This window comes from Lutjanus erythropterus, chromosome 9 (assembly GCF_056507025.1).
Source record: "Lutjanus erythropterus isolate fLutEry1 chromosome 9, fLutEry1.hap2, whole genome shotgun sequence".
Taxonomy (NCBI): domain Eukaryota; kingdom Metazoa; phylum Chordata; class Actinopteri; order Lutjaniformes; family Lutjanidae; genus Lutjanus; species Lutjanus erythropterus.
This window is the reverse complement of record NC_139325.1, coordinates 26699750-26716080: the sequence shown is the minus strand read 5'-3', so window position 1 is coordinate 26716080 and position 16331 is coordinate 26699750. Positions and strand designations below refer to the sequence as shown.

General features: G+C 41.9%; 1 protein-coding gene across 2 annotated transcripts in view; it reads right to left on the bottom strand.

Moving 5' to 3' along the window:
* Nucleotides 1-16331, bottom strand: part of gabbr1a (gamma-aminobutyric acid (GABA) B receptor, 1a) — a 128096-nt gene extending 111765 nt beyond the window's left edge. The window contains exons 1-4 of one of the 2 annotated variants that reach the window (XM_084726934.1): nucleotides 15304-16331; nucleotides 5477-5563; nucleotides 5135-5199; nucleotides 3453-3591 (exon numbers count right to left, since the gene is read on the bottom strand). In XM_084726934.1, coding sequence (XP_084583060.1) covers nucleotides 3453-3591; nucleotides 5135-5199; nucleotides 5477-5555 — 283 coding nt within the window. In that variant the 5' untranslated portion in view covers nucleotides 5556-5563; nucleotides 15304-16331. The remainder of the gene's footprint in view (nucleotides 1-3452; nucleotides 3592-5134; nucleotides 5200-5476; nucleotides 5564-15303) is intronic. The other variant, XM_084726933.1, reaches the window with a different exon arrangement.

Here is a 16331-nt window from a genome sequence, read left to right as displayed (position 1 = left end):
ACTGTTCCCAAGGTCAAGATAGAAGTTCAGATTTAACTGACAGATTTTGTAGGTCATTTGTTGATATTTACAGCCTGATCAAATCCTCTAAGATGAAACTGTTGTTTGATCACAGACACTCTCAGAAATAAAGGTTCCAAAAGGGTTCTTCCTGAAGGGCTGAGGTTCTACCCAGAACCATTTGCTTCTGTAGAACACTTTTTTGGAGAGAGTTTGTGTCCTATCCGTCACGCTGCTGATTCCACTGGTTCTACGCTCACTTTTGATCTGTTCTCCACAGAACCTACATGACCTCTCCTGTTGATATTTTTTTTTACTCATTAAAAATGACTTGGATTTTCTCAATTAGAACATTGATGATGAATGACCACCATATAGAAGATATGGGATTCAGTAGTGTTCTGCCTCATTTGGAGAACATTATATGGTTCTTCATAGAAACCTCAGAAGACAAGAGGGTTCTAGGTGAAACCCTTAGAAAAAAAAGCTATATTTAGATCCCCCTGGATGGGTTTTAGCTTGTTAATGGTTAACCATTAATCGGTTAACCGCTGCTGTTTGTGACCAGTACACATCAGTTAATTTACATAAACACACACTGCACTTATGTGTAGAAGGGAACCCTAGATTTGTTGATTTGTATGCCTTGTTTCTTTATTGCACACAGCTTAGCAACAAATAAGATTAGGTGTAGTTACAGCCTAACCTACTTCATTTAAAGATCAGTTTCTCATCCAAATTAAATTGGACAATTCAAAAATGTTTTGTTCTGTGCTGCTGAGTAATGTGCTGTGTAGTGATCTGCAGGTCGGGCGGGTGTGTGTCAACTTATTCGAACATACCACAGGTCGGGGTAGGCAGGTCAAGTGGCAAACCTTCTAGAAACATTGCATGCAATTGTTCACCCTCTGTCCGTCTCCATTTTTCTCAAACACACACACACTCTTTCAGCAGTGCGTCTGATAGAGAATCCAGTGTGCTTTGTCAGCTCAGCTGATCAGTGTTCAGGGTGCAACAAAATTGATTAAATCATGAAACTGTAGACTCTACACTGCAGCCAAACACCAGGCTAAAAAGGAGAGTGTAGACCTCCACATGTGGACTATGATTCTACTAAAATTCACTGTTACGATATGAAGGGAAAAGGAGGGAGAGACCGAGAGGGAGAAAAAGCGAGTGAGAGTTCACGACTTTGATGAAGGCTTACTTATTTTGCTGCCGTTCAACCACTGAGAACACATTTGAAACAATTTGTCAGTTTTTTTAATAGCCCAGATCTTTCTACTACTGTGCGAAGGAGAGAAACTGTAGAATCTGACATCTCTCTCTCTCACTGCTCCAGCTGTAGGATCAGTCTGTTGGAGAACACACTGCGATCCTGACAGTTTTGCTGCTATTGTGCAGCTATAATGCATAAAGTTGGTGATTTGTGGGTCAGGTTTACACTGCAAAACATTAATATTTCCACACCTGTAAAAGGGTGGCATTTCAAAATGCCATGCCAAAGCTCACTGAGGTGAGGGAGCACTAAAGTACAGCGCCTCTTGAATTTCACATCATTTTTCATTTTTTTAAAACCAGTTAGTTGCTGATTCATGGATGTCAGCTATCAAGTGCTAACCCACTTTGAAATATAAAAGGGTTCTAGGGGGTAGTATCCCCTTGGTGAGTTCCTGTTAGAACCCTTAGATGGTGGAGAGGTTCTGTATGTAACCCCAGGGTTCTGGGTGGGACCATTACACCATACATTATGTATAAGATTTTTATAGGGGGTTCTGGATGGGTTCTCCTATGGAAACAAAGCAAAGAACCCTATATGGTTCTAGTTAGCACTTTTATTCAAGAGTGTAGCTTTATAAAGTCAGTGATGTTCCCTGACAAAGTGATAATAGGAGCGAAGTGATGAATGTACAGAGAATCATCACCTGCTTTTAGTTCACTCTCACTGCTGTCATAGTGCAGTTTTCAGCCACAGCAGGCAGCTGTTTTCAGCCAAAAAAAGCTCTGTACACCACCTGCTCAGCACATAGAACACAGTTAGCAACTGCCTGGTGAACACAGCAGAACATTCAGCAGCTAAAGAGCCATATATGTCCAGTAGGAGACCAAGACAGAGTCAGTGTTGGATTTACACTCAGCAAGTGTCCAAAAACACAACTTCACATACATGATGATGATGCTCAGTAACTGCTGAATGTACACTCTAACTAGAACCATAAAGGGTTCTTTGGCTTGTCGCAGGAGAAGCCTTCTATGGGGGTTCTATCCAGAGTATTTCCACCATCTAAGGGTGCTAACAAGAACCTACCCTGGGAGCTCTACCAAGAACCTGTTTATATTCGTAAGGTTTTATCTAGAACTATCTCAAGGTTCTCCCGAGGGCCTTTATATATTCCAAGGTTTCTTTTATAGAACCCATCAAGGGGGCTCTACGGAGAACTTTCTAAAGGAGAACCCTTTTTTGGTCCAATGGTTCGGCTCAGAACCCTCTCTGGAGGATCCATCCACAACCTCTCCATATTCTAAGGGTAGGAACAAGAGCCAGCACACCTGGGGTTCAACTGAGAATCTTCTCATATTCAAAGACTTTTATCTAGTGGGGCTGCTACTGAGAACCTTTTTTTAATATCCCAAGGGTTTTACTTCAAACCCAACCAGGAGGTTCTACTGAGAACCCTTTTATATTCCAATGGTTTTATCTAGGACCTACTCAAGGTCTCCTCTTTTTATATTCTATTTTACCTGGAACACACCTGGGGTTCAACTGAGAACCTTTATATATTCCAAGGGTTTTATCTCAAACACACTCAGGGGGTTCTACTGAGAAGCCTTCTATGTTCCAAGGTTTTTCTTTAGAACTCACCCAGGGAGTTCTACAGAGAACATAATCATATTCCAAGAGTTTTATCTAGAACCCACCCAGGGTGTTCTTTTATATTATGGCACAAAGGACCCTTGACAATACCTTGACAAAAGAGTTCTTCAAGGATGTCAACAGTCACTGAAAAACTCTTTCTCACAGAAAAAGGTTCTTAATGGAACCCTAAATCTTACAAAGAACCCTTGAAAAACCCTTTCTTCAGAAAGTGGTTCTTTCAGAACCTTTATTTCTAAGAGTGCATAAATACACAACTGTTTGTTAACAGGTTCACTGTATCAGACAATAAAAATGACTCCAATCCCTGTCCTTATAAGAGTGAGAGTAAAGGTTGCACAGGATTTCACACATTTTCCTCTGTGTGTAGTGTAAACGGGGAAGGCGGTAACGTGCTGTCAAAACAGCCGAGATTTTATTTTATTATAACTGTGGCTATATTTTGATGTTTTATGAACCAGACAGAACACGTAACAACTGATGATTATATGCAAGAATTGTCTGGTAAAGAGAAATTTTGGGAAAGGGCGGAGGACGGGGTGAAGAGAGGATGAGAATTAGATCAGAAAGGACTCACAACATCTGCTGTGCTGCGTCATGTCCGTCCATGTGCCGTTGGGTAAACACTTCCTGACCTTGGGTCCCACGATCACCCGGTTTCCTCTGCAGATGTACTCTATCTCATAATCCACAGGCAGGATCTGCACACTGCGGATCTGTAAGAGAAACGCGGATGGAGAGACAGGCATTAAAGGGTGATTGATGCTCTCTCATACTCTCAGTCTCTCAGTCACTTAGGGAGCCTCTTCATTCTGTCTCAGTGCAAGAGACTCTGCTGCCATATGGCTGTGACAATAAAGCTCTAATAGGAAGAACATTTGATGGCAATACTGTCTGAATTGATGGGCTGTCACAAACTGAATTATACCTTCTCTCTTCTTTCATATGTTGTGTGTTTGATATGCACACAAGCTGTGCAGACACAGAATAGTGCAATCAGATTCTGATTGGTAACACTTTATAGTAAGGGTATATGAATTACTATTGATTTATGCACGTAGTACAGGCATTACACGACATGACCCTGCACAAATTGCGACAGAAACTCTTCCAGCTGTTCGAGTCTCATAAATATGTCATTTATAACCTATCATAAGAGATCCGAGTTGGGAAGATATAAAAGGCCCACCTAAAAAAAATCAATATCAGTTTACGTGCACGCTATATTTAGAATATTTTATTTGCTTTACTTTGCTGTCAGGAAGCCTTTTCTGATGAGAAACCACAGTAAATTGCATCGCTCTCACCAAAGCAACCAGACTCTTAAGGAAAAACACTAATTAAAGACACTAATTTTGCCTTACTGAGCACGGAAGGAGCTAAACTATCAGTGCCTAAATTGGTTATTGAGGGACTTTGGTGAATCTGAATTGACTTTATAAAGCACAGAAGTCACAAAATAACACAAACAAACTAACAGATCGAAGCAGCGGTAGACCAGAAACCTCTGTATTCTGTGAGATAAAAATACTGATGTCACCTATGGAGTTTGTTTGTGGGAAGTGAGCAATATTTGGCTCATATAACTGTGGTTTCCTGTCAGAAAAGGTTGTCTGATGGCAAGGTAAAGCTGTACCCTAGATGAACTTTACATCATTACAATTATCATAATTATAATTATTATTACCATTATTATTATTGTTATTATTAGTGGTAGCAGTAATATTATATCATTAGCTAAAATATTCCTCATCATATGATGCAATTATCACCATTTGATATGTATTAACCTCACTCTTGAGAATTGGGACAAAACTGTATTAACAGGGGGTTTTAATTTTTACTTTTCAATTATGCTGGGAAAATATATTTTAAAAGATCAAACTATTGGCTATTAAACCTTGTAATGGCCCAACCTCCTGGTGATTAAATTTTCTTACCGAGTTGACAGAATGTTTTCATTTCACAGCACAGTTGTAGTGAGTAGTCATTTTATTTTTTAAAACTGCTGACAGTTCTCTTAATGCTGATCAAAATACACATTTTTAAACCATAAGTCTTATTTAGCTTTGATGTAGAAAGGCTATGAAATCGAAGGTTTACCAGGATACATCTATCCAGACAGACGGACAGACAGACATTGTTCTAGACTGGACATTATTCTATTTTTTGTTGCACTTGAAGCCACCTGTGGTTTCATGTGTTTGATTTGATGAGTGAAGTTCTGTACTTTAGATTCAGTAACGTCGTTCTCTGTACCTGTTCTTGTGTCAGGCCTCTGTAGCGGATCCCCCCGTCCCTGGGAGGCCGGATGATGGCACAGCCTGAGAACAAGACAGGAGGAAGAGGAATGAAAGACGACATGAGCAGAGAGGGGAAGCTCCGTCTCCAGATAATGTAGATGTATTACAGCAACATGATATATTGTCAGTTTAACTGATGCTTTCCTCACTACACAAATTACAGTGCTTCATTCAGGTCACTTAGCGATCTCTGCGGAGTTACTTCTGTCCATTAATGCATATAATAAACACACACAGACAGATTCCCGCATACACTCTCACACACGCGCACACACACACACTAATACACACAAATTACCTCCAGCTGATGAATTATGTATGGGCACAACAAGAGATGGAAGAGCAGAGAGAATAATCAGAAACAAGAGCCGTGCCATCTCTGGATCTGCAAGAGAAAGAAGAGAGACCTTTTAAAACAAAGTACACGCTTACAAATAAAGGTGCTAACTAGAACCACAAAGGGTTCTTTGGCTTGTCTACTTAAGGAGAATCCCTTTTGTTTCCTGGTACTATAAAGTGGCAATTGTCTTTTCTATTGTTACGTTTCCTTGGGAGTCTTTAAAGATGCTTGTAAATAAAATGCACTACCATTATTCTTATTCTTATTAATATTATCATTAAAGGTTCCACTTGGAACCCTTTCAGAGACTTATACATAGAACCTCTCTGAGGGTTCTATAGACAACCTGTCCACCTTCTAAGGGTGGTAACAAGAACCCAGCTGGGAATTTCTACTGGGAACTCTTTTATGTTCCAAGGGTTTTATCTAGAACTCAATTGGGTGGGGGTGGGGGCTCTATTGGGAACTCTTTTATGTTCCAAGGGTTTTTGTCTAGAACCCACCCAGGAGGTTCTGCCAAGAACATTTGAAAAAAGGAGTTCTCTGAGGATTTCTAGAATACTTAAAGAACCCTTTCTTCTAATAATGGTTCTTTAGATGAAAATGGTTCTTAATGGAACCCTTAGTCTAACAAAGAACCCCTAACAAATGGTTGCTTCAAAAATGGGGTTCTTGTAGAACCTCAGCCCTTTAGGAAGAACTTCCTTGGACCCTTATTTTTAGCAGTGTAGGGAAGTGTGAGAGAGAAACTGAGGGTTTGGGAAAAAGTCGGGAGTGGAAACAAAGGACAAAAAGAAAATATTCCTCCAGTATTTACTGCTACACACTCAGGCCTCAGATACAGTCATTTTCGGTCCACTGCTGCCCGTCCCTCTAAAAGGGATGCATCAAGTTTTCTGGGGGAAAAAAAACTCCCTTTGCAGCTCGCCTGACTGTGCACAGAGAGGATGAACTGCAAGACGAGTCCACTTTTCTCTCTCTGCTTCTATTTGTATTTACAGTGCAGACAGCCCATGCTCAGCTGAGAGCCAGCTTGGCTTAATTTCAAAGGCCCTGTATACAAGGTTTCAGCTGAGGGTTTGATGGCTGATATGTTTTTGCAAAGTGGACGCCCATGGAACCATTTCACACCACTCAGTAGACTTCAGAGTTTTGTCCATGTTGGGGTAGAAAAGCATGTGGAACAGCTTGTAAATGCTGGGAACAGAAGCTGAAAGGTGTTTTTAGGTGTGTTTACAGCTATTTTAGGCACAATGACCAACCCCATCTATTCACTGGCCAAGAAACTCTGGGATACATTAAAAGAGAACTCTACTAATTTAGCATATCATTGTCAGATGTCCAAAAACACTCACTACTCACTGTACAGACCACTTCACAGTGGCTGCGTTTGCCATTTTATAGTGCTGTCCTAATGCATTGAGAGAATTATTATACCCAATATAGTGGACTCAAAGTAACCCATACTGCATTGTGAAAAGTAGTGTACAACCGATAGCCACTAATCAAGCAATATATGCCTCTTATCTGTTGGTAAACATTGTAATGTTTTTATTGGCAGAGCTTAGGTGAAAGCAAAATTAATTCCCTAAACATGTTGGCTGGCCTCTTTTTTTAATCAATGGCTGAAGATAATATGAGTTTCTCTTAATATGTACTAGTAATTCACTGTCCAAGACCATGTGTGTTAGTTGAAAAAGTTCATATTAACCAATGAGACTAGACTGGCGAACCTGTACATGCTCACTAATGGATGGACAAGCTTTCTACAATTAGCCCGCAGGCTGGGGCAAATGGACTAACATTCAGCTATCAGCAGTTGTTTGAGTTGCTTGATTATGTTTGTGCATGCGTGACAACCTGCTTGATTTTTTCTTTGCCATTTTTTTTTCATTTTATTTTGCTAATTCAGTTATCTGCACAAGTGATGGGCACTGCTCCACAGCACGCTCATACTGAGCCCCATGTGCTGGCTTGACTCGGCTTGGTTTGACTCAGGATTTGCATTTCCATTACAACAGGGCTGCTCAGTTAAAGGTGTACTGACTGAAGCAGAGCAGCTTAGCACAAGTCGAGCAGCTATAAAAAATGCAAATAAACACTGAACTTCCTATAAATTCCTCACATCAAAAGTCCAGTCTTATTGTGTAATTCAAAAGCTTTTACTGTGAAGAAGCAAAACCAGAAAATTTTCAGTTTTCATCAGCGGTAACTTGACACGACTTCTACACAGCTGAAAGTGAACATGAAATGGTGAAATAAAGCAGACACCTGAATGTAAAAACAGCGACACAGGAGAGAAAGTCAACTTCAAACCACAGAGATTCAGTTAGAAGCTACAAAACTGCTTATAGCTGAACATACAGACACCTTTAGAAATGTATCCTGTGCACACATGAGCTGAGTATCACAGCACACATTTGTTTGAGGGGGAGAAAGTCACAGATTGGCCGCAGTTTGCAGACGTCATCGCAGCACAGACTTGGGCTCGCTTTGGCCCCACCCCAGAGAAGATCCATCTCTGGCATGGCTCAGCACAGCTCGGCATGATAAAAGTGGTAATAGAAATGCAAATCAGTGTGACATAGTTTGGCTCAGTGCAGCCAAAAGTGCGAGTGGACAAGACGCCTATGTGTCAGCCCTGAGATAAACTGGCGACCTGTCCAGAGTGTACTCTGCCTCTTGCCCAGTGTCTGCTGGGATAGGCCTCCTGTGAAGCCCTTCAACCCTTCAAGAAATAACTGATCATGGAGAATGAATGAATGGAAGTATGAAATTACCATTACCAAATATTTATGAAATCAGAACTAATAATAAAACAAAGCCATGGGATTTAAATGACATGTTCATTGTTCAGTTACATTCATTCTTAATTTATCTGACCTAATTAAACAGGGGTTACACTGTATTTATTTATTTAAACACCAGAATGCATGTTATTTCTTATCAGTGGTACGATTAGTCTCATGCGGTGATCAGAGTTGTGATTAACGGTTTGGGTTGGCCAGAAAAGATTTTCAGCTTTCAAAATGGGCCATTTTATTATGAAGTTTGGGAACGGCTGCTATAAAGAACAGAGATGAAATGTGATGTTATTTCCAGAGGGATTTATCATCCAGTAATGTGAGAAGACTGTATCACGTTATCTATAAATCAAGCTGCGGCCCAGCTGTAGCTGTGTCACTGGATGCATAGAAAGCCGCTGACAGAATAGGATGGCCCTGCTCATTCTTCACTGTAGAGTGAGCACAGTATATAGTCCTCTACACACAAATCCCCAGATAGTGAGTGTGGAGCAGTGGATGACTGAATGACTGCAGTTGCTGCTGTTGTAGTGGGCCAATCACATGTTGCATAAAATCAAAGAATGCTTGTGGTGACTGGCTGTGAGCAAAACCATACACAGTCATTTTTATCTAGATCTGGGTACAAAAACGATTGAATCCAGATAGAGTTTGACTGGAGAAGTTCCAATACTACTTGGTACTGACTTTTTCGGTCAAGTGGCCCTTTTAAAGTTAAAGGTAATGGAGACAACTACTGTCAGATTCAGTCTGCACTTAGCCTGTGCTGGTATCAGCAGCAGTGGACTGCTACTGTGCACAGCCCAGGGAGCAACTCCAGTGCTAAGCCAGCACCTTGGTCAGGGATAGTGCCTGGAGAATTGACCTAACATGGATGTTTCTGATGGTTGGGGAAAGAGGCACGGGGAGAACATGCAAACCACAGAAATGCCACGTACGAGCCAGATTCAAACCCATTACTAGGGCTGCAACTAATGATTCTTTTCAATGTCTGGTAATGTGTTGATTATTTTCTTGATTAATCGATAAGTTGTTTGGACTATAAAATGTTAGAAAATGGTGAAAAATATCGATCAGTGTTTCCTAAAGCCTAAGATGATATCCTCAAATGTTTTGCTTTTTGTCAACACCACAAAAGATATTTAGGTACTGTCATAAAGAAGTAAAGAAAATATTCATTTTTAAGAAGCTGGAATCAGAGAATTAATGAGTATTAACTAATATGTTTTATAGCAACAAATAACTTATGAACTTGTATTATTAAAACCAAACTGATCAGAAAATTCAACACTTGAACAAACATTAGTGTTGACATTGGCTTTGATGTTTTGGCTCATGTCTATTATATATAATATTTAAAGGCAGGGTTTATGACCTGTACTGCAGCAAGCCACCAGGGGGCGATCAAGATGACAGCCTGTTTGCTGATGCACAGAGCAGGTTAGGACATCCTCATTTAGGAAAACCGAGGCAATCAGCTGTTCGTTCGCTCGCTTGTTCACATCGCCTCCAGTTAGGAAGTGGTGTGAGCTTTAAGTGGTCTTAACGCACATCTGCCCGGCAATCAGAAAAGAGTATTCACCCAGACCATGGTATAACAAGAAATAACAAACAGAGAAAACAGTTGCATGAACTAGAAGGATAGTTCACTCCAAAATCAAAACTTCATCTCATCTGCAGTGCTTTTTATCCATCTAGACTGTCCTGGTGTGAGATGCTGTAGAGGTGTATGCCCTCTCACCAATAAAATGGAAAACTCAACAGCAATATTTCTATCCACAATTCATGATGCAGTATCAGGATAATCCACAAACCTGGTTGTGGGCAGTTACATGCAAAAACTGCTTTCTCTCAATGGTAGAATCCACCAGAAGTCCTTACTGTATTGCATTTTTTTGTGCTTTGAGCACAACAAGCCGAGTGCCATCTAGTCCCATTATTTTCAAGAGAAGGCAGGCATCTCTATTGTTGTTATCTCCAAAACCTGGCGACTCACACAAAAAAAAAATCTATGGGCATAAATACCGCTACAAGTAAGAGGAAAATATGTATTTTTGAGTAAGAGGTGAACTGTCCCATAAATGCAACTTAATGTGCGCAAAGACTCCTGCTGCTTTACAATAATGGTGAAACAACAGGCCACTCAGTCGTCACACTGACTGCCAATGTGCACATTTCATCAGTACAGAATGAGTGTGCTATGCTAACCAGCAAAAAGTCAAAAGACCCTTGAGTCCCGTGAGCCACAGCGCCTCGAGTGCTGGTAGGAAGAGAAACACAAACACACACACACACACACACACACACACATACTGACTGTAAAAATGATAAACACACTATATATAGCTGCTCATTTGCAGTTTTGAATAATAAATGTTGCTTTATGAGGTTGTCACACATGCACAAACATAAACACATCCACACTTAACAAGGCAGCAAGGGGGTGGTGTGTGTGTGTGTGGTGAAGTGGGTGGGTGGGGGAGGGGAGGGGAGAGGGGGCATAACAAAGCAAAGCACCACAGAAAGGGAGACAGATGGCAGCGAGGCTTGCTCGTGGAAGACAGACAAACTCTGCTGGATACTTCATTAGCATTATCCAGTGTATTTTTAGAGTTCACTGACAAGAAGCATGCAGGAGGTAGCCACCGCCACCACCACCACCACCACCAGAGTGTGCGTGTTGCTGTGTGCATGTGTGTATGTGTGTGTGTGTGTGTGTGTATGTGTGTGTGTGTGTTGGCACAGCGTACAGTGTGTGCTTTTGTCCTGTGTGGGAAGGAGGGAGGTGAGGCGGCAGAGGAGAGGGGGAGCAAGAAGGACAGCCCAGCAGGAGTCATTAATATCAGCGATCACACACTGAGCCGGATAAAAGCGAAGTATGTGAGTGAGTGTAGCACAGATGAGGAAGCACAGAGCCAGCTAACTCCATCAGCAGCTCTGTGGCTGCAGCAGCACTGAGCAGACAGGGGGGAGAGGGAAGGAGAAGGGAGGGGAGGGGAGGGGGGGGCGTCAACTGGCCTCAAGCTTTAAATGCAATTAAGGCTTCAGCACCACGGACAGCGCCTTCACTGCTCCACAATGCTGCAGCCTTGTGAAGTTACAAAAAAAAAAAAACACCTACATCCACCTCTAATGTCACTGCTGCACAGACGCTGCCTACTTCCTTGTGTGTGTGAATAATGCCGGAAGCTGCAATGGGAAGGGATGATCCTCTCATTTCCATTTCAACACCAACGACGGCTCACGCACACTACATGTTGAAATTGTAGTGGCCAAGGAAACTAAAAATGAAGGAAGGGTCCAGACATCGGTGCTACTGAAGCTTATGGGAGATGCAATGTCACATTTACCAAAATCAGTTTGTGTGTTCATCTCTCAAGTGCATTTTTCTCATTTTTAAAAGCACTGACCGATTCTTATTTGATTCAATTCTGGAATTCATTTGTATTTAGAATCAATTCTCAATGCCCAACCTTTACTGCCAATGAATATTAGGTTAGAAAATAAAATATCTGCGCAATTTACTGTGACGTCTGGTATAAACCACGCCCACTTCTGGTCTTCTATCCGAATACAAATAAATTTGTTGTTTGAAAAGATACAGATTAGGGCTGCACTATTAATCACAATATTATTGATACTGCAATATGGCCAGGTGTGAGGGGTGGATATTTGATTTCACTGTTAGGGGGAGGGGGACAATAAACAGAAAAAAATTCTCAAGAGCAATTCCTGAAGGTGACACCAAAAGAGCCGCCCAAAAAAAAAAAAAAAAAAATCATAAATATTTGTCTGACTCTTGTAACAAAGCAAACCACTTAAAAACTCAGTGATCTCCTGCCTCCATAGACACACATGCATACATAAATTAGGAGATGCCACTGTCCCTTACCAGTATGGTGACCACATGTGGTGTAAAATTATATACTTATGTTTACAATGAGATGTTGAGGGGGGTAGCTGTCTGTGTTTCCCAGACAGAAGTGTCCACATGACTTCTGATATAAATCTCTGTGCCCTTTCTTTATCAAAGGTCATATGCTGATATTGGGTTTTAAAGTTGTTTGTTTGGGCTTTTCTTGCCTTTATTAGATATGATAGCTGAAGAGTCGACAGGAAAGAGGGGTGAAGAGAGAGGGGATGACACGCAGCAAAGGGCCACAGGCGGGAGTCGAACCAACGGCCGCTGCAGAGGACAGACAGCCTCCATACATGGAGCAGACACTCTAACAACTGGGCTGAACAGCCGCCCTGATACATTGAGTTTTAATGTGCTTCTCCATGAATCTCCCATAGGCTTCAATAGAAGTGACACCAAGGAAACTAAAAAAGAAGGACGGGTCATTATGTCTCTACTGAATATCTCTATGCTTCAAACTTTGATACCAGTTCTACTGAAGCTTATGGGAGATGCGATGGCCAACAACATGCTAACAACAAAAACAACAGAAGAGTGAGTAAATAATCACAGAAGACATTCTATGTTACATTTAACATTATGGTATTTTACCACATCTCCAAAAAGACACTGCAGTTCAAGGCTGGATTACAGAGCCTCTGAAAGGAATACTATCCCACTGATTGGACGTTGTAAAGGTACAATGCTAGCGTTAGTATTACCTTAACGTTAACCTTTCCTGCTAAACTTATTTTGGGGATAAACTGCTTCACTTTTCCAACAGTTGTGAAATAACAGACCAGACTTTTCTTGGTCTTGAGAAGCTACATGGTTTATTAGCTGACACACTGTGACCTGTACTGTGTATTTACTGTCACACTGACAGCTTACCGCTAAGTTTAAGTTTCCTCTCCACTATGAGTGGCATCAGCAGTCTGCCGGTCTCCATCACTTGCACACGCCACACACTTAACGCTCTGGCCTGGCTTCAACAAAGTCCAATAAAAGCATTATTAAGGCGGTCGTGGTAAATCAGCATCCCACAGGAATGTTGCTTTGTCACCCGGTTAAGAAAACATCCATACCATCTCAACCCTAGTAGGCACAACAATTGAGTTGCCAACAAATAGTAGGTTATAATCTAAAACATTTGCCCGATTAAATGTGACCTGTGGCTTAAACCATGCCCACTTCTGCTCTTCTATCTTAATAGAGATACAGAGATAAAGATTTTTGTATGACCTTTGATGAGGAAATGTCTTTAAACATGAAATTGCATACTTCAGAGAAAAACATAGTGACTAATTTTTCCAAATGTGTACATTTATTCATTTGCTGTTGGTCTCCAAATTGCATGATTGCCATTACATTTCCCATAAGTTTTAATAGCACAGACACCAAAGTCCGGAGCAAAGAGATGTAATGATCCCCCCTTTTTTTTTTTATTTCTGGCACGATGGCAACACGCGTATTATTTGTATGAACGCAAACATGTGGTTAAATAGCAAGTATGTCTCTACCCTTCCTTTTAACGTGTTGGACGTCCTGCCCAGTGTTGGAATTGTTTCGAGTGAAATACAGCTACACTTTAGACAGTTTAGCTCAGAATTTTTATCATGTCTAAGGCAGCAACATGTTAGCAGAAGGCCTCCTGCTGCCAGAGCAATGTAGTGAGAGTATTGTGATCATGTTAACTAGACGTGTTTGGTGACGCTTCAAGGGCAGCTATTTCAATCAAGAGCTCTGGTGTGTGGCACCGAAATGTAGTCTGACTCACTGGATGCACGCTGCAGGTATAAGTCCTGCCACTGGTCGCTTGCTTCAGGTGGCACCACAACATCTGCGATCTGCGTTTTCAAAGTCTCCAGGAAGCTAGAACGACCTCCTAGTTGCAACCTCACTGCATCCTGGGCTCAACACCACCCAAAATGTTTGTGATTGGTTTATATAAACTCAAAACAAGGCAGGGCATTTCTTTCTCCATATAGCAGAATGTTCTCCCTTCTCCAGAGCTGAGTGCTGTGGAGAGAGGTCTGGCTATGTGAGACTACCGAAATGATGTACCACATTTTGTGTTGTGATTCAGTCCAGCTGCCACTGGTCGTATGAGAACCGGGCCTATGTTGGCACCTAATTTCAGTACCCAACCCCAAGATTAAGACTGAAGACTACGCACTGGTCAACGCAAACGGTCACCCTGGTGATGTCATGACTTTCATGTCATGAAGGGAACCTTATGGAGGATGCGATGTCAATCATCTTACTTGGAGATCATCAGAAAAGAAACAAATCTGCACATCTGGAAAAAATCAGTGTGCCATTCTCTAAAGTGTTTTCAGTGTTTTCGAGGCATTTCTTCATCAAAGGTCAGACAACGAAGATACATGTTGGGATTTAATGTGGTTCTCCATGCATCCTCCACAAGCTTCAACAGAACTGGCACCAAAGTCTGGCACCAAGCAGAGCAGAGACTGTTCGTTAGTGATGTAATGAGCCTTCCTCCTTTTTCAGTGGCTACTTCCAGGCTCCGGGCAGGTCCACCCGGGGTACATGCACACGGACTCAGATGCTGTATTTTGTGCATGGCTGAGCATGAACTATTGAGACGTGAGGGTCACAGTGAGGGTGCCACCAACCGTATGCTGCCGGTAGTTACTTGTCGGCTGTTGACAAGGGAATCCGTGATGGCCTGTAGAGGAAGGCCGACCATATTAACGAGCCGCACAGTCCTCATATGAATGGATCTCTTTAAAGTAGCGTCTAGAATAAGATGTCACCTGCTTAAACCGGCTGCATTCCGCTTAAAAGGGTGTAAAATACCACCCTGTGTTTGTAAAGCATAAAAAGGTAAATGCAGACAGGATGGTGGTGGTTTCTTACCGGAGGGAACTCAAAACAAATCTGGCCTGTGCCTGTAGAAAATGTATGGCCCTTGCATACCAAATGAACAAGGATTTTGGCATCTGTCTGGATCACCTACACGGGAAATGGAGCATTTTCTGGATAAATGCCGTCTAACACAGCGAGCTACAGTGATAGTAGCATCTAGCCCCCTGAAGCAAAGCTGTAGCATGTGTACTTACTATTAGTTTCGATGCGCTCAGTCCAGATAACAGTGCGTCCTCCTGATGGGACCCGCCAGGGAAAGCCCGGTGTCGGATTATTTGGTAAAAATATGCATCTTTGCAACGCTTTTTTATGGCTATATTAATATGGCTATAACTGTGCAAGCTGCTCCGTTCGTAAACACAATGTTAGAAAAACAAAACGGGTCTTATTCGGGTTTCCTCCGTGTATTGCAGTTGCGCATGGCAAAGGTAAGAAATGACAAAAAGCCATACAAAAAATATACATGCACTATATACAAACGCATCCCCAGAAACGACGAAACACCGATTCACCACACTCCCCTCCTTTTTTTCTCTCCCCCTCTACGATCTTGAGCTAATTCACGACGTCATGATGGAGACGCACCGTGCGTAACAGTCCCTCTCTCACGCATCTATCTGTTTTTTTTTCTCCCTCCCTCCTCCCCCTTCTTCCTCCTCCTCCTCCTCCTCCTCCTCTCCAAGATGAAACACGCTAAGGTCCAGGCCCACAAAAAGCAAAAATATCATCATGAATCTTACGAGCAGGGTTTGGGTTTATGATAAGCTTGTCGGATTTATCCCACCGTGATAATTATATCACAGGAAGCGGGAGGACTAGACACGGATGGAGGTGCGGACATGGCGCTGTGGTATTAACAGTGACTACTTTGTTAAGCCTTTCTCTAAACCCCTGTGGAGTTAAGAAGCATCAGTCAGTCATTTCTACAACACTGGTCATCTATTAAATCAAAGCCTCCTTCATCTCCTCCTTTTGTGTTTTTTTTCCCACCATTCTCTGCTCCTCTTCTGCCATCTATTCTGAGATCAGCATCCTGCTTCATATTTATACATGTGCTGAATAATTGAAGGAAGGCTGGGGAAGACATAACCTCTCCCTCTGTCTCTCCCCAGCCCTCCTCCTGTATCTGTAAGACAGGAATTCACATCCTATTCTTCCTCTCAACATACAGTTCTACTGTTAAGTCCCGCAGGATATCCAAAAATATCAAACTATAACAGTC